Below are 18,327 nucleotides of genomic sequence, written 5' to 3' on the forward strand. Positions count from 1 at the left end.
GCTAACAATGTTGGGAGTTATTGCGTCGGTGTTGGCAGTGGTGTGTAAACGGATGCAACAACGCAGTTAATGAACAGTTTATGATACAGACGCTATATAAATAAAGTTTATTATTATTATTATTATTATTAACAACTCCCGGCAATGTTGGTTCCTTCAGTGCATCATGGGAAGGATACAACCCATAAGACTCTGGAGACCATGTGTAATGCGCGTGCGTGGCCCCAACAATGTTGGAAGAGCTGTGCAAACGGATCCAACATTGTTGCGCTACGCTTCAGCGATCACGGAACAAACGAAAGGTTGGGAGTTGTTGGCTCAGAAGTTTGATCGGTTTCAAACTTTGCGCAACAACTCCCAACAACACGCAACAACATGCAACAGGGTGTGAGACGGACGCAAACATGTAACATCCAACAATGTTGGGAATTGATGAACAACAATGTTGCATCCATTTGCACGGGGCTTTGCACCTTAGACTTCTTCTACAACCAAAAAAAATGCGTAGAAAAGTGACTGTGTTGGTAGGACTGTGGTGCACATGCTCAGCGGTATTACGCGCCAAGCGTGTGTGTGTGAAGACGAATATGCCGGAGATCGTTGTGTTTACCGTTCCGTCTACGTGTTTGTATACAGTGGTACCTCGATATCACGAGCCTCTCGTTAAATCGAGGTTCCACTGTATTACACCTAAGAAATGGCCTTTCCGGCTGGTTAACAACAGTGACTGTATTCTTCAACTCTCCTTTTCAGACCCACCATTTGCCCTGAGAAACGACGATCATCGAGCCTCTTCTTTATTCACTAGGTACTCAAAGAACAAACAAAGACTAACAATAAAATAATTTAATAGACTTTTTATTATAGAGAAGCACAGCCGCTGGAGGTCCGTTTTGCATTTTCAGTCATTAGGAAAAAAAGGATGAAGTAAAAGTGTATTTACGAACCAAATATGGTCCTAAATTTTTTTCAAACTGAAACTCACGGGAAGTTTACGTCTATTATTTTTGTTTTCGTTTCGCTGGTTCCTTACCGGTTAATTGAAATAGAACGCAGGAGAAACTCAAGTTTGCTTGGAATACCTGTAGTTGGGCCCGCGGAGAAGTTAACAATTGGAATAAACACTCAAGGTTAGATATTCAACGACGACTTATTTAGTCCGCGGTTTACCAAGAAGCAATGCACTTCCAGATTTGTTAAAATAGAGATCATTTAAAGATGTTTCTTAGCCGAAATATTTCAGTTACGGTTGGCCGAAGAGGAAATTGTGTTGAAGTGATTTTTTTAAATAACCATCTAACTCTGTTTTACTTATTAACTTCTCCTTCCCCCCCCCCCCCCCCCCCCCGCCCCCGGAGGACGGAAATTTTTTACTACACTGCAAGATATCTTTTCTTACTCAGTTATACATCTAGGCTTCGTATTCAAAAGTCCACCTCAGTATTCACTTGACTACTTATATCAGATTCAATTATCTCCAAAGGAACATCATACTGCTGGTCCATTCCCATGTAAGCGTCGTTGATGAGGTACACCGTGTAGATCTTTCTACCTAGGTCCTCAGGCATGTAGCACGACAAGGGCACGGTACTTGTCGCGCGCACTTGTCCCACTCTCTTCACGGCCAAAAGCTCACCTGTGTCCATCTCGCCAAGGACCACCCACCAACCCACATCTTTCGCTTTAGGGAAATATGGCGCATGTGCTTTTGTGTTAGAGCGCTGAAGAGAAAGAGTAGCTGTTAGGGTTAGGGTTAATATTTGACAAATTAAATGAAACTAAATAAGATCGATGAAGTTTGAAGCAGTGCGAATCTACTTTTAATGACATTTTGATTTGCTGTCATTCAGGAATTTTGCTACCGTGGCAAAGTGACGTAAAGACTTCTCCTCTCTATTTATCAATTATCGTCAAATTATAAACTAGGGGTTACAAGTTACGATCAGATGCTGGGTGCTAAAACATCGATGAAACGATGAGCTGACATACACATTTTACTAATTACAGACGCTTTTATAGAAAAGAGAAGTCGTTACGTCACGTTGCCATGGTAGAAAAATTTTTGGATGACAACAAACCGAAAAAGTCACTTAAAAGTCTATTCGCACTGTTTTAAACCTCACCAATCTTATTTAATTTCACTTAATTTAGCAAATCTTTGGGACCGTATCTATCGTTATCTAAGTTTAGAAAAAGAAAGGGACAATTGTTGTGTTGTGTTCACCTACTCCATAAAGCGGGCTCGTGAAATTAGGAAGTTTCACGTCGTAGTGGTGCAACGACGGCAAAGAAGTGTACAAGATAGCGTGTGCACGTGCAAAGTTGTTGTTTGTTAATATAAACATATTATTTTTCGCTATTCTTCTTGCCTTCGCCGTCGTGGTTGGTTTTGTTGTCATCCAGAAATAGGGCTGCCATGGTAACGTGACGTCACACTTCTCCTCTCTATTGAGCCACTAGACCATTTTACAGGTATGGGCTTAGTGTCCTAGCCTTTGACTCGACATGAGGTTGAGGTTGACCTTGTTTAGCTACAACCTCCTCCCTTTTCTAATGCAAATCTTGCTTAAATGCATACTGCATAAAAAATATATACATAATAAAGCAGGAGGGGTTGTATCAAAACAAGGTCAAATCCGGCCTCGTTTTCACTTGTAACTGTAAAATGGGCTATTAATAAGTGTTGGATAAAGGATTTCGAGGAAGTGCTACAATAACATGTTCTGTGTGATTTGGGTCTCAATTGGCCTGCTGACAATTATACGAAATTAATTTGAAACTACCTTCGCGCGCCTCAATGTTGAATTACTACAACAAAAAACAAATTAAAAAAAATGTTAAGTCAAAGTATGCAACGTTTTACCTTAAAACCAAAACTTTCTCTGGAGATTTCAATTATTATGACGTACTCTTGCTCGGCATGCACTGGGAACCAATCCTTCACGTATCCTTCGGTCTGCGCTGTACTAATAGCTTTAGTTTCCTTCTGTCCGGTCTCATTCTCGGCCCAGACTCCGCGAACCTTTATCTTCACGCTGATTTGAGGGAGACGACCTAACACATTGAACACCTATAAAGATACAATAAAACGAGGATAAAACATTGATTTACGGTCACTACATTCCGAATTTACTAAAGGTGAAAACAAAATTATCCTCAGCAAGGGATTTGACTTTATCAGGCCCATAACTTAACACAACATAACACTTGTTAGAGTCGTTAATGCCTTTGAATAATGATGTGCCTTACCCCTCCCCTCCATATTCCTCATTCTTCTCCACCCACAGCTTTACAGTGGCAACAAGGTCCCCGCTTTTTTAGTACGGGCACGTGCGTGCTCATAAAGTGTCTTACTAGTAACCTGGAGGCCAGGGGTCAATTTAATAAAACTTTACAAGTTTAATTTAACTAATGTTTTCAGACTCTAAAACAATGATTACATTTGTAAAGTACACTCTTGCAAAAGCTTTATTAAATCGACCACAGAGTTAAGTCCACCTAGCAATCTTTTCATCAGTCTTAAGTTAAACTCTTGGCTTTAAAATATGCTTGTTAATGGCCAAGTGGTCTTCCTCCAGTCCGTAGGGGTTTTCAACCCTTTAAATTCAAATTCCAGTCATTTGTTCTAGACGTTTGCTCGGCCTTATGCCCTCCCCTTTTTCTTTTTCTTATGTGCACATTTGTTTAGCGTTTGTACCTCGTTTATTTCTCCAGCACTCAGAGCATCTTCCAGCATAGAATGCAGAACCTTTCTCTGACCTCTCACTGCATCCAGCAACTCAGGTAAACATTCTAATGAGCGGCCCTCTACTCTGAAATACCGCAAGAGGCCTGGGTCAACACAGGGCAGAGTGAGGAGAGTGCAGTCATGAAGCCAACGGCCTTGCACCACCATCTGCACAAGATGCATGCAGCGCAACGCTGTCGCCAGGCAGCCTTCAGCAGAGGCAACGTCAATCATGGCCTGAGAAGAATAAACAAGGCATGCGCTGTCAATCATCTGTGCTCGTGTTTAATGCTCTCATAATAGGGACTTTAAGATCCCATAACGCCACGGCAACGAAAACGTCAAAACAACAACTTTGCAAGTGCATGGCATTTTTCTCTACATTTCATTGCCGCTTTTGCATGACTACGACATGAAAATGCCAAATTTAACGTTTTATGGAAATTGTAAACAGGTGGCGACGAATTTTTTTTTTTTTTTACCTTTCAAACTTTTACTAAGTACTCCACAGCGTTACAATACTAACGTTACATGACATTGCATGATATTACGTTATTACAAATACATTACATTACATTACACTATGAACTTTAAAGTAAAGTAACTATACAAAAAAAAGAAAAATACGTTCTAAATACAGACGAGACTAGGGTACAAAGTACCAGTGCAGAGCCCACTTGTTATTAAATTTATCCATTTTATTAGTTTTAACACATAGGTACTTTTCTGTTTCATACTTAATTTTAAGCTTGGATGAAAAGGCAGTCATGACTGGAAGAGTCTGATTTCTTCTACAACCTCATAAGTATAGTTTAGTTGTCAGTATCAAATAATTCAGTAAAGGGCAATTTGTATATAATATTCCTGTAGGTGGTATGTAATATTCCTGTAGGTGGCGACGAATTTGATTTCTCTTTCTGGCCTTGGACATGTTTCTTAGGAGTTCATCTCCAGGAGGGTTCGCCTACATCAAAGTGGCTTGAAAAAAATCGCGATGAAGACTGAAAGAACGCAAATTCCCTTTACATGCGACGTTTTCGCTGCTGTCGCTTCCTCGAATCTTTAAGTCCCTATTGTTTAAATAAATGACGCTTGAAGCAGCAACTGAGCCTTAATCAGTGCTCGTGTTGCCCACCTCAAGAATACCATGCTTCTATCTCCATTTCTTTGACGTACCTGTAAGATCCTGATGGCTTGATCAAGCACCGAGTTCAAATCCGTCAAATAATCAGTACTGGGCAGCGGTGTCCGAGAGAAATGAGCTTGGAATAGCAGATGGGCCTTGGTATGCGGGCTATCGTACGTGTGAGGGTCTACCTCAAGAGGGAGGCTTGGGGCCAGTTCACTGCAAATACAGAAGAAAGTGCTTAGGGAAACTAAATTACTGATAGCTCGAGTTCATTAAACATGACCAAAATTCACTGAATTACGCAGAATTTTCCAGCAAAAAATGCACGCAAACGAAGAGTTAAAAAAGCAGCATAGGAAAGTATTCGTCTTATCTTGATGTACAGTATGTTGCCCAGTATGCGGACGGTACCAGTATCTGGACACATAAAACAAAAACTCAATTTTTGAGCGCCCTTTTCAGTTATCGGTAAACGAAGTATTTCGAATGAAAGCTGAACATTTCAGCTTTAAGATGAAGGTTTTGGCGAGTTGAAAGCATGCGAAACAGTCGCAGAAGACGCCGTTCTGTTCAGGTGAATAAACATTTCATGGCTAATATTTACGCTGCTTACTGCGCAGTAAAATTAGTGCTGCTCACAAAAGGGAGGGTAATATGTGATATTTTCAAAGAAACGGTTTTATATTTAAAGTGAAGATACTTAAAGAAGTCAGGTTTTCAGGAAGTTTATTAATTCTTCTTGAAATTCGATTTGTTTGGAATAACAGAGCCCAGGAACATTCACTAAGTATTGATGTGAGGTTGCCCAGTATCCGGACAGTTTTTTCTTTGCTGTACAGAATCGATGAATTAGCTGTGTACATTATCCAGATAAGATTTATTTCATATCTATAACTATAATTACAGCTTAGGATATATGAGATAGTCGTAAAATGTAATTCTACTCAATTCCGTACCGAAATTTTCTTCACTCATTCGGAGGCGACTTGATTTCGTGTGCACCGCTTGTTTCGCGTAACTGCATTTTCTATATATGACCGAAAGAGTCGGAGTTGAACCTGGAATTCTCATACTTTCCCCAGTTGTGACTGCTAGAATGGGGTTGCAACGGTCTAAAAAATTTACAAAGGGATTGAGAGATGTGAAAGAAGGAGGAACTAGTGCTAGAAAAACAGGCTTATTGTGGGTCTGTAGGGACTGAGCATGAAGAAATCAACACTGCTGGTCAGACTAAATAGGAGGACCTTTGACCGTCGCATTGAGTTCCCTTCCCCAAGCTTTTTTTTTAAATCAAAAATGAAGAAAAGTCTTTTGCAGATTGCCTAATTGAGCTAGCAAACCGCGGCTTCGGCATGTCCACGGATGCCTTCCTTACATGATCAGTGAAAAAGTTCCTAGACAAGGAAGTAAGAATTATGCCATTTAACAACCGCTCTCGTTCCCCACCATACTCCAGTCATTTGTTATGTTTTATTTCACGATGCTAGGTTATATTTTTGGAATCGATTGCCAGACTACTTTGCAAGTGCAAGAGAAGCTTATAAGTCGCGTGGCTGTCGAAATTTATGTACAATTACGTTGTTATTGTTGTGTCCGGATACTGGGCCAGCTGTCCGGATACTGGGCAACATAGGAGCTCTGCAAAAATATTAATTTCGCGATGGAAACAAAGGCAAAATAGTTAAACTGTCTTTCGTCATATTAAGGATTAAATAGATTTTCTCTGGGCCAAATTTCAGAGCTCTTGGGATTAACAAAGGAAAGTTATTGCAATGTTAAACTGAAGTGTCCGGATACTGGGCAACATACTGTAGCGCAAATTTGTTAGGTTATTTCCCTTAAGTCTCGTTAGGCAAAAAGCAGCAACTATTGAGAAGACACAGCAGCAGCGCGTTGCCAAATCAAAAGCAGACACATTTTCCAGGAAGGAGGAAGGATAAGCGGCGTTCCAGTTGTGAATGCCCGCGGCGCGTAACGACTGAAATGGCGTCCAAGGTAAAGTCAAAATAACATCGACCTGGAGGAGGTAGGACACCCTACGACGGTTACATAATGTAGGACAAACTTACATAAAGTTTAGTGATTAGGGATAGGAGACGACATGAATGATGTTTCACACACAGTCGAACCTCCACTTACAGCCACCTCTCTACAACGGTCACTTTCTTCAGTCCCTAAGGTGGACGTTGTACAGAGGTGCAACTGTAGCCTTCGCAACGAGTCCAGAGTCCAAACTTTCCTACGAAGCACTCGAGCCTAGTATTTTAAGAGCATATTTCTCTGTTGCAGACGCTAATTGGAAAATTAATTTTGGATTTTCAGAGTTGTCATCATGTCTAACTGAGGGGAGGTAACAGATTAGAATTTTCTTGTTAACTGCACACGATGTCGAAGGAAAAGAAAAGAAAAATAAAATTCCGGTTAAACACGCTAAGGAAAACCCACCCGTTAATGATGTCTTCATTGTGACGAACTGGGAGCTGGGAGTATTCCTCTGCGTCCTATCAAATGACAAATGCAAAGGAAAACAAAAAAAGATAAACATAAATAAATAAATAAAAACAAGAATATTTTCATAACAATAGATATCCCACAATTCTTAGCACTGTATACATAGCAACCACTCTTCCAATTGTGTGCATTTGTCAACATCTCAAAGGGCGGTCATCGAAACACCCTCCCAGCCCCCAGGCATGACGCGGTGCACTGCCTTCAATGCACCCGAATGTGCTACTGTCCACACCTGTGAACAGCGACCATTTTTTTACCCCCTCATATCTTATTGTATATTCATGTACATTGTAGGTAGGGAGAATACGTTACTAAATGTATTTACAACTCGCGCTCTGTGATGAGAAATTCTTCGGATCGTGCACTGCACCTGGCCAAAACTCATAGAAAAAGGTGGTTTTTTTTCATAAACAGACTTTCACTTACCGCTAAAATCTGGATGAGTTCTGGTAAGCTACAGTCAGCATGTAACCGTTCACTGAACATGCGCAGCGTCAAATGATTTAAATAGTAGTAAGAAGAAATTCTCCCCAGTGTTGTGGCAGAAATTGACAAACCGTCCTACAAATGAACAAAGAATAATGCTTCTAGTTCTAATCTAAATTTGTCAATTCTACTATGCAGTGCAGTTATCATAAACAAAATCAAGACAAACAAAAATTGCAACGCGAACATTTCCAAAAATCAATAGGCAAACAATCCATTTATCAATCAGTCAACAATCGCTCAATCTTTTCATCAAAAGGAACACTTTTAAACAAGCCTGTGAACAAGTTCTCCACTTGGGGATGGCGAAGAGAACTCGAGCTCTTGATCCTAAATTACTTTTATGTTACAACGAATAAAAATAGCTTGCATTAAACGAGTGACTGTCTCTTAAAAGCAGAAAAACCTCGATTGTTTCAAACTGGAGACTAAAGTGAGCTGCAGGAGCTATGTATTTATAACGCGGGTAGGCCAATGCTCCTATGCAAGCCGGCAATAGCTTAGTTAAGGATAGAGCTTACAAAGCTCCCCCTTCCATTTGTCATTTACCTCACCTCTCATTTGGCAACTAAATACAGCGCCTTCACTCCTTGCCTAACAAAGTAAACACACAAAAACCACTAGCCTTTTTTTACCTCGCCAATCTCTATGCACGCGGACGTCTCCACTTGTGCAACAGCATCTTCCACCAGCCCAGATAGGAACTTGTTTACAGAGTCATTGTTCGTATCTTCCAGCTCATAATAGCTGGGATTCATTAACAGACGGCGGAAGAAATACGTCCACGTAAGGTAGTCCATCGCATCTTGTTTCGAGGTTATTGTTCCTGCCACAATTTCTGCGTTCAAGTGATCTGGGAGCACCTCCAGCAAACTTTAAAAATAAGTAACACGTCAATCGTACATAGATGTAGATACTATTGATTGCAGGGTATCGTGTTCAGAGCTCCGGTAAATGGTCTTGCAATAAGAAAATAATGAAATAATGAAATACAATAAAATAAAATCACCTCAGCACTTACCACCGCAAATTACAACTTTTTAAAATTGTTCAAGTTCGTAGCGTTTTTGTTTTCAAGGCATTTTCTGCTAATGAAAACCTGAGTGGCATCACCTTTTAGAGTTTGCACACCAGTGTTTATGAAGCGCATCAATAAGGGTTGGCAATTTGATCATCAGTGTAATTCATGATTAACACGCGCCAAACGACTCGTAACTTCTCTGCCACGGCAAAATCTTTGACACGCTGAATACCAAAAGTGAAAACTCTTTAGACCGCCGACTGGTTAACACAATAGGCCATTTGCACTAAAAGGCATTGACATCGTTTTTATGAAAATGAAAGTTACACCATTTTGCCTTCGAAAAACGATTAGTGGGTCATATCTTAAACAAAATAATACTCATTTGGTTTTTCAAACCCGCACCATTTTCTTAAAATGAATAAGTTCGTAAATGGTCACGTGACCAAAATGTGATTTTTTTTAAATTATGAATTACCTCGCTCTGAACACATTTTGCACTTAAACTTCAAGGAAAATGTTGAAAAGATGATGTGATAACGTTTACAGCACATCTGAGCGTAACTATGAAACGCGGAACAAGATATAAGCAAGAAGTAGTTTTGGCCGCCATGTTGGAGGGCAAAAGCATGCCCTCCAACATGGCGGCCAATACAAATCATACTACTTTGCTGAAAAATCAAAGTGCCATAAAATATCTCCCTTAAGTGCGTTTCCTCTCAAATTTCGGGTGTAAGATAATTTTTGTGTGCTCTAACAATTTTTGGCATCAGCAAGATTCCAACTCATTGTTTAAAGGAAGCATTGGTCACGTGACCTCTTAGTGCAAGTAGCCTATTGGTCGGGTAACAGACGCCAGAGAGGTAGAGCGGGTTCGACTCCGGCCTGAACAACACTCAAGAATCCGCCATGTTTTACTCCGATAACTATAAATTGCTTAACGTTCCTTTCGAAGTACTTTTGCCTTATCTTACAAGTATTCTGAGGGATGGCGGCACAAGGACAGCTGAGGACGTGGTAATTAAGGTAAGTTACCACCCCAAGACAGTGTACTGTATTTGGTCTACTCTTCGGTGGGTAATTAGCCTGAGAAAACAGCCAACCTTTGACAACGCCACCACAGGTTTCCCCGCCAAACGACGTCTGACAAACGAGCGGAGAAATTTCCATACTGATGACGCGTCACTACCGAGATCTGGATAGTGCTTCTGATTGGTTGAATCAAATTTTCCACGCAGCACGACCAATCAGAAGCACTACCCAGATCTGGATAGTGATGCGTCATCAGTATGGAATTTCTGCGCTCGTTTCTCAGACTTCATTTGGCGCGGAATCCAGTGGTAGTGGAGCTAAATGTTTCGGATGTAATCTGTATAAAAATACGGGAACTCCTTAAGGATACCTTAGGGCGCCTGAAAAAAGAGCATTATTACTGTAAAAACAAGGAAGTCCTTCCTTAGTTGAAGTAATTCACTGCATTTTCGAACTAACTTAAGCTACCTCGACTCCACAGGAAAAGGTTCGTATAAAAACTTCCTATAGAAGTGTTTCTTGATGTCATGTACCAGGATCACAGCCACCCCATGATCATCGTACTGTGGTCTCCCTGCGCGCCCCATCATCTGAAGCACATCAGTAATGGGAAAATCCACGTATCTCCGTGTCTTGCCATCATAGTACTCAGTTCCCTTGACAACCACTAAGTGTGCTGGGAAGTTAACGCCCCAGGCAAGAGTGCTGGTAGCTATCAATATCTGTTGCGACCGAACAAAAAAACCGAAACATAAATCAGGTCAACGCTGGTCAAGGAGGTGTTTTATCAAAACATGAAATTTAACCGTGATTCATGCGATCTCGTGCGCTGTCAATTGTTGAATTTTTGTTTTTGCCCAATGTTTTTGTTATTCTCAATATCTCTTTCGTACACTTTTCCAGTGCCTTGCAACGACTCTCTTTTAGTTGCTTTTCTGTGACTGGCGCGAGAAGTGTGTTTTCCTGTAACTGACACTATGTTCCTGAGCTTGGCATTGGGAGTGCGTTCTTACGTGCACTCTTTACATCCGTTTTATGCTCTTCCGTTTATCCAATCACTACCACATTCAGATTTTGGATGTGTCACACGATTTACTGAATGGTGTTGTGTCAGGCCTTCCTTTCTCTTCTCCGCCCCCCCTCCCCTCTCCCCCATCTAGAATCTCCTCTCCCCTAGCCCCTTAGGAAGGCCTGATACTAAGGCTATCCGGCTTCTTGCACTTGCCGCGAACTCCCCAAGGCTCCCGATAGATTTGAACTTCGGTATATATCCATGTTTACATTAATTGGTCAGACATAGAATAAATAAGTAAATAAATATCTTAACCGTGAGGTTTACCTGAACTTTCTGATTAACAAACAGTTCCTCGGCGATTTTTCTGTCTCTCTCGTGTAGACCCGCGTGATGGAGTGCAATGCCGAACGACAAAGTCAGCTTTAGATTATTATCCTTTACTGTTTGTATCAAAGAATCCATCTAAAACAGAAATACGGGGGAAAAAAAGTTAGGCACAATCAACCGCATAAACGCGACTGAATACTTTGACCACATTTCTTAATCTTGCTCTTGTGCCCATTCTCGAACAAAATCTCTTGCTCTTCTACAGTAAATTTGCAAGGAGCTCGTAAGGGTTTTTCTTTATTCTACGCTTGTTGACAATCACATCTTCCACATACATTTACCGAGCTTTAAATTCATCATCCTTCTTTATACAAAGGGCATGAAAAAATAAAATTAAGCATCCGTTCACTACATTAGAATGCAATTATTCATCTGATATCAAGAACTACCGTTAAGGAAGCATAGCAGTACCTCAGTTTCAGGCATGTGCAGCCATTGTTTAGGATCATCCTCGGACGCCAAGAAAGAAATTAGCTCCAGCGCTGTAAGACGAGTCTGCCGCCTCGACGACACAAACACGAGCACGGGCTTGGTAGGGGAGTGGGTACGAATAGCGGCGAAAGTAGGCTTATTCATTGTTGCCATTCGGGGACAGTAGTGTTTGCCGGGATAACCAGATATGTGGACTTCTAGTGGGACGGGGCGAACTGACGGCCGGAAGTTAAACATACCAGCCTGTCAAATACAAAGACACCGGAAGTAACTTAGAGCTGGCATCGCAAAGTAAAGTACGATACTCTTTTTCTAGGAGCTTGCTCGCTATAACACCCAGTGTAACTGTAACAACCACTGCATGGAGAGGCCTCGAGAGGTAGGCAGTAACTGGAGTTTGTCAGGGATGGCTAGCGGTGGAAGAAATTGTACATTAGACAAAGTCACATGAAGAGGACTTAACATAACTAATAATGAACCAACGACGCTTTTGATCAGCAAGAGCCAATGCGTTGGTTTGTTCCTGACCAAGAATTAAAGGAAGCCACCCAGTTCTATCTGACAGATTAAGCAAAACATCAAATGGGTATCCAACTTGCCGGACTCCCACATGCATTTTTTTTATCATTATAGTTTTAATTATAATTTATTTTTTAAAGAAAGTTTTACTTACATTAGGTAATCACTTACTCACCGACCGACCTACCTACCTAACCACCTTCTTCCCTTTCTGATTAAAATGAACGCAGCCCGATTCTTTTCTGAAAGTACCAACCTACTTTTTCCATTCTATTCATCAGTTACCTGAGCGATTCCGAGCCAGTCTGCAAGATCTGAGGCATTAGCTAAAGCTGTAGACAAGCCAATCACTCGAACTGTCTTCTCGGTGTGTGAAGAGATAAAATTTGTCCGCGACACGATGACTTCCAGAACCGGTCCCCTCTCCTCCCCCAGCAGGTGAATCTCATCAATTACCAGAAGGGACACCGCCTTGACGTAATTACGAGTCTGCCAACTTCGACTGATACCGTCCCATTTCTCCGGAGTGGTCACGATCACATCTGCTTTAGCGATGGCGCGCATGTCAGGGGTCACGTCTCCGGTCAACTCCACGACACTGCAGTGGTAGGGAAAGCAAGCTCATGATCAGTGTCGTTCGATTTTGACGCTACTACTTCACATCACAAATACACTTTTATCATAACGACAAGATCAATTTTGCTTTTAAAAAATAATACCTTCTCCCTAATTTCTGCTCGAAGCGAACTTTCCAATCATCCATTCTTTCGCGAACAAGAGCTTTGAGTGGCGCAATGTACACGGCCTGCAAAAAAATCAAAGGCTTTTAAACACAACAATTAACACAAACAAGACATCCTTTTTCAACATTTTTACAGAGACCAGGTATTAAAAGCTTCACATTGGCTGCGATATTTACAAGAAAGAAACCAATTATGATCTTCCTCAGAAACCGTAGAAAATTGTACATATTGGCAAGTCATCAGATTTATACAAATTTCAAACCCCTTATTAAAGTCTTTTATCTTTTATTTCCTATTTCAGCTTTAACTCGTTTATTCTTTTGAGCCACCACATCTCGTGTCGTCATATTTCTCGCATTTTCTGTGCCTTTGAGCTCCTGTATTCAGGAATTCACGGAATGCGCAACGTACCTTAGTTCCCGGATAGACATTAAAGATGCGGAATATGGCCAACTCAGCAGCCAGTGTTTTGCCAGATCCTGTCGGGGCTCCAAGCAACACATTATGATCTGTGTGATACACCGTGTGAAATATTTGAGTCTGGACTGGATTAAAATGCGTGAACCTAAGGCACGATAAATAAAAAAAATACAAAATAATTCAAAATAAAAATCGGTGAATTGAAACGTAAACAACCTACTGCCAAGCTTGTTATGATTTGTGAAAGCAGGCACAATGCTAGAAGAACGTTTTTACAAAATGCAACAGCAAGTAACATCCTTACCCCCACCACTATCCCTGTGCTTATATGAAATACGTCCATTTCAAGGCACACCCCACCCAACTTTCATGCACTTTCATCACCGACGATCTTGCAAAAAAACCTTTTTCTTTTTTGTAATATATTACAACATATATTTCTCGTTTTCAGTGATCCAACCGCAGAGATAAAACCGGACCACAGACCCATACCTCCAAAGTAGCAACAGCAGTTGGTCAGAGACCCACACGCCTTATAAAGCAATGGCTTCGATAATCAAAAACAATTTCACATCTCAAACAAGAATCGTCTTCATAACGACAACAACAATGACAACAACGCCCTATGGCTCGGTAAATAGTAAGACTCAACATCCACACTCACCGATAAAGTAGCTCGTAGTCCTTGCATTTCAGCGCAGTTATCGGTAAAGGCTGTAGATCCAGCAGCTCAGTGTGAGGAGGGTGTTTCTCTGGTAATATGAGGTGTTTAAATGACAAGGCGCACACCACTTCCGATCCTAACCACCTGTCAGAAATGCCACGCACGTAATACTGTGACGGAAGCGGCTCAAAGATTGGAATCGTGAACACCAGCGTCTGCTCTTCTTCAGCTAAAACCTGACAAAAGAGAGTGAGTGAAACAGATAAAGAAGGATAAAGAAGGCACATGAAAAAGGCAAATAAAATTTAATCTGCCGTTTTGGGGTGGAAGCATCTGTTTCTGTAGTGGAACACACCAGTCTGGTCAAACAAACCGCTCTAAACACTTAACACAAACGCTTTTACAATACCTGTAGGAACCTTCCAACGCGGAAACACTCGCCGAGGAAACGACAAGTGGCCACTTAATAAGGCTCTATTTACAGTGGTTTACTGACAGTTTTGTCCACCGGGACTCTAATAACTGGCCACTAAATACAGGTTCGATTGATGTATGAATACCCTACCTACTTTCTATAGAGTAACAAACCATTACTTTTTCGGGTCAAACCGGTTTCAATCGAAGCAACCTGTTTCTGTAGCGATATATACAGTGTACAACTAACTTTTAAAGCAGCAAAACTCTTTTTCTCGCAAACCTGTTTTTTGTGAAGCAGAAAGTACTCAGAGTGATAAATATGGTTGTTGTCCGGATCCTCGACCCAGATCCACCACGGTTCTGACGTGCATCCATGAACCTTATCATTCCACTTGAACTCAGGCCTGATTGTCAGCCGTACCCGAAGGACAGTTCTTGTGATTGGCTGAATGCTGGAAGCCAATGAGATTGCTGGAATCTGTTCAACACAGTTTTTGACTGTGGGGCCCATGCGCGGATGTCTGATCATGTGACCTAAAAGTCGCAGACAAGCAAAAACAGCTCATAAAGATTTTAGCCGGCTTTTATAACGGAACAATAAATATTTAACTAACAAATACCTACCTATTAACAAATACCGACCTATTTCTCTGCTCTCGATTTATAACAGGATTTTTGAAAAACTTATGTACTCCAGAGTTACCAAGTTTGTCAAAGATTGCAACATTCTCTATGATCAGCAATACGGTTTTCGCAGTAAGCACAGTACTCAGCATGCTGTACTTGATATTGTTAACACAATTCTCCAAAACATGGACAACGGTAAATTTTCGTGCGGTGTTTTCATCGATCTCAAAAAGGCTTTTGATACTGTTAACCATGAAATTTTGTTAGCTAAACTTGAAAATTATGGTATTAGAGGTGTAATCAACTCCTGGTTCAGATCATACCTGACTGATCGGAAGCAAACTACGGAAGTTAATAATGTTGTGTCTGAGGCTGAAACGACCTTGTGCGGCGTGCCACAAGGCTCAGTCCTCGGACCACTCTTATTCCTACTGTACATCAATGATATTTACAAGTCCTCTTCGTTATTTGCCTTTTATCTATTTGCTGACGATACTAGTATAATACTTGCAAATAACAACCTAAAGGAACTCGAAACACTTGTTAATCGCGAGCTTGGCAACGTCAACGAATGGCTAAAGGCCAACAAACTGTCCTTGAACATAAAAAAATCAAATTTTGTAATCTTTCGTCCCCGGCAAAAGAATATGCCCTTCATACCTAGGATTAGAATTTTTGACTCCGTGACTAACACCTACGCAAACCTTGAAATGAAAGATTATGTAAAATATCTTGGCTTAATGATTGATTCAAATCTTTCATGGAAATACCACATCGAATCTATCTGTCACAAAATCAGCAAGTCGATAGGAATTATAGCTAAAATTCGACATTATGTCCCGCGTCGTGTTTTACTTTCAGTTTACAACTCATTAATTGTCCCTTACTTGACTTATGGTATTTGTGGTTGGGGAAATTGTGCCTTGACATTTCAAAGAAAGATCGTAACTCTACAAAAACGGGCCTTACGTCTCATTTACTTCAGTAAGTCTAAGGAACACGCCGTACCCTTCTTTCTCAAATCAAATTGCCTTCCCCTGTCTAGCATATTTTTCAGAGACTGTAGCTATTTATTGTATGATATCAACAGACAGATAGCACCAGTTAGTATTCTCAATCAGTTCGTTAAAACAAGTCAGATTCATAACTACAGAACAAGATCTGTCTCTAGCGACTCGTTTTATGTTAAGTTCTCTAGAACCGATAAAATGTATGCCTTTTTCACGAGAATCGGTGCCCAAATTTGGAACTCTATTCCGTATTCGATTAAAATACTTAAACGTTCGTCCTTTCGTAAAAAAATAAAGGAATTATTACTAAATTTTTTACGGTCAGAAGATGATTATGTCGAAGTCTCCCGTCTTATTAAGTTATTTAATACTTTAGGTTAGCCTCTCTTCGTAATCGTTATGTACATGCCTTGTTTTATGTTAGTTTAAATTCTATTTACTGTATTGTAGTGTCTTCACTGTTATTTAGTCCATCTATATATAAATCTTGTTTTGTAAATTGTGTTCAGCTCCCCCCGCCTCGATTAGTTCATAAGCTATTTGCGGGTGGGAAAGTAACGTAATTAGTTATTTTCCAATTTTCAATAAAATTTGTTGTTGTTTTTTTTGTTTTGTTTTTTTAAATAACCTTCACTCGCAGCAGTGTTCATAGCTCAGTGACTACTGGAACCAATAAATGAAACATAACAAGGTTTAAAATGCCAATTCACAGAAAGCAAAGCAGCTGGCTATTTGCAAGAGCCATGGCGGTGCAGTTTCGGGACTAACCCTCCGAATTGCAAGCTTGTAATGGCGATCAATCCACCATGCCTTCGAGTTGTTTAAGTACGTTTTCGTTTACGTTACTAGCAATACCAGGTACGCTTGGTGATAAGGGAAAAGTTTCTATTGTTTTCTCCATTGTCTAATGAGCGGCATAAAAGGTTAATAGTAACTCATGCCGGGTATGAGTTAAAATTGTAAGACCACAAAAACATACCAATTTCATCAGCAGTCATATCTCTCAACCGATCAACGGTCGCTCTTCTCTCTTCCAGTTTAACAAGTGTCTCATTTTTCAAAATAGTAAACTGACGCAGTGGATTTTCAAATCCCCACAGTCGCTTGTCAAGCATTTTACACAAGCCCAGCAGCCTGTATGCCATGGTTGGCCAACCCTTGTGGAGAGCTATTTCAAACAACCCTCTCATGAGGCGCGCAGCATTCTAAAGGCAAGACAATAACAGTAGTAATGTAAACTGATCTAAGATGTTACAAAAACAAAGGCGCAAGCAGAGGACTCTGAACCAAAAGGCCGCTAGGATAAGAGGGCTCTATGTTAGTTTCAATCAGCCAAAAGATAAAGAAACAAAGAAAGCAACAATGCAAGTCACTTCGCATCGAATTATCCATGTGAGCTTATAATTATCTTGTTTCTCTTTTTTTCAACCAGTGTGGAAAGATTATTTTACCTTCATCACATTTACGAATGTTTCTAAGGCATGGTCTTTTCCAACATAGCTGAGAATCTAACTACACAGCCGTTTTTAGTGTCGTCACGTTAGTGGGGAGGAGCATTGCGTGACGACTCTAAAAAGGCTATGTAGCAGACTAAGAATCTAAATGACTAATCCGAAACTGTGATCCTCAGCGAATAATTTATAAAAATGGTTGGAAATTATTTAGAAAATGCAAGTGCTGCGGTAAGCGTTCTATACCTGAGCGACGTAACCCAAATCTGACACTAGTGAGAAGCTATCAACGAATCCTTTGGAGATGAAGGTCTGCAGAAGGATGTTGATTTTGCCATAACTATTCTCCACTCCTCCCTTGACGTGAAGAGGGCAATGCTCTGCCAAGTGAGTCTCAAGCTCTGGTATCTCATCTTCACGGACCTGTCATCAAACAAGTGATCAATGAACAGTCATCAAATAAGGGAATCCATGTTACAGTCAAACAACCCAACTACACAGCTGGAATTTCTTTTCCCCAACAGCGCGCCCTCTCAGTGGTTACTTTGAAGTCACGTGACAATAGACTGTTTCCCGCCAAAAGTCCCTGAGCGGGCAAACTGCATTATCTATGACGTAAGAGGGTAACAGTGCAATGTCCCTCGCAAATGTTGACTAATCGCTGAGGTTTACTTTCGAAATTTGTAGCCGTAGTTCTTCGAGGCCTATATGACAAATCGTTTAATGACCGGCCACT

General features: G+C 40.7%; 1 protein-coding gene across 1 annotated transcript in view; it reads right to left on the reverse strand.

The window, feature by feature from the left end:
* Window positions 1-1,339: 1,339 nt before the first annotated feature.
* LOC140952639 (activating signal cointegrator 1 complex subunit 3-like) overlaps window positions 1,340-18,327 on the reverse strand; it is a 35,821-nt gene continuing 18,833 nt past the window's right edge. Inside the window, exons 18-34 of the mRNA XM_073402076.1 lie at window positions 17,838-18,014; window positions 17,120-17,345; window positions 14,784-15,037; window positions 14,087-14,322; window positions 13,414-13,567; window positions 12,979-13,064; window positions 12,545-12,857; window positions 11,720-11,983; window positions 11,246-11,383; window positions 10,375-10,628; window positions 8,489-8,726; window positions 7,794-7,928; window positions 7,302-7,357; window positions 4,904-5,072; window positions 3,698-3,964; window positions 2,864-3,070; window positions 1,340-1,721 (exon numbers count right to left, since the gene is read on the reverse strand). Coding sequence (XP_073258177.1) covers window positions 1,425-1,721; window positions 2,864-3,070; window positions 3,698-3,964; window positions 4,904-5,072; window positions 7,302-7,357; window positions 7,794-7,928; window positions 8,489-8,726; window positions 10,375-10,628; window positions 11,246-11,383; window positions 11,720-11,983; window positions 12,545-12,857; window positions 12,979-13,064; window positions 13,414-13,567; window positions 14,087-14,322; window positions 14,784-15,037; window positions 17,120-17,345; window positions 17,838-18,014 — 3,471 coding nt within the window. The 3' untranslated portion in view covers window positions 1,340-1,424. The remainder of the gene's footprint in view (window positions 1,722-2,863; window positions 3,071-3,697; window positions 3,965-4,903; window positions 5,073-7,301; window positions 7,358-7,793; window positions 7,929-8,488; window positions 8,727-10,374; window positions 10,629-11,245; window positions 11,384-11,719; window positions 11,984-12,544; window positions 12,858-12,978; window positions 13,065-13,413; window positions 13,568-14,086; window positions 14,323-14,783; window positions 15,038-17,119; window positions 17,346-17,837; window positions 18,015-18,327) is intronic.

This window comes from Porites lutea, chromosome 1, assembly GCF_958299795.1.
Source record: "Porites lutea chromosome 1, jaPorLute2.1, whole genome shotgun sequence".
In the NCBI taxonomy this organism is placed as follows: Eukaryota; Metazoa; Cnidaria; class Anthozoa; order Scleractinia; family Poritidae; genus Porites; species Porites lutea.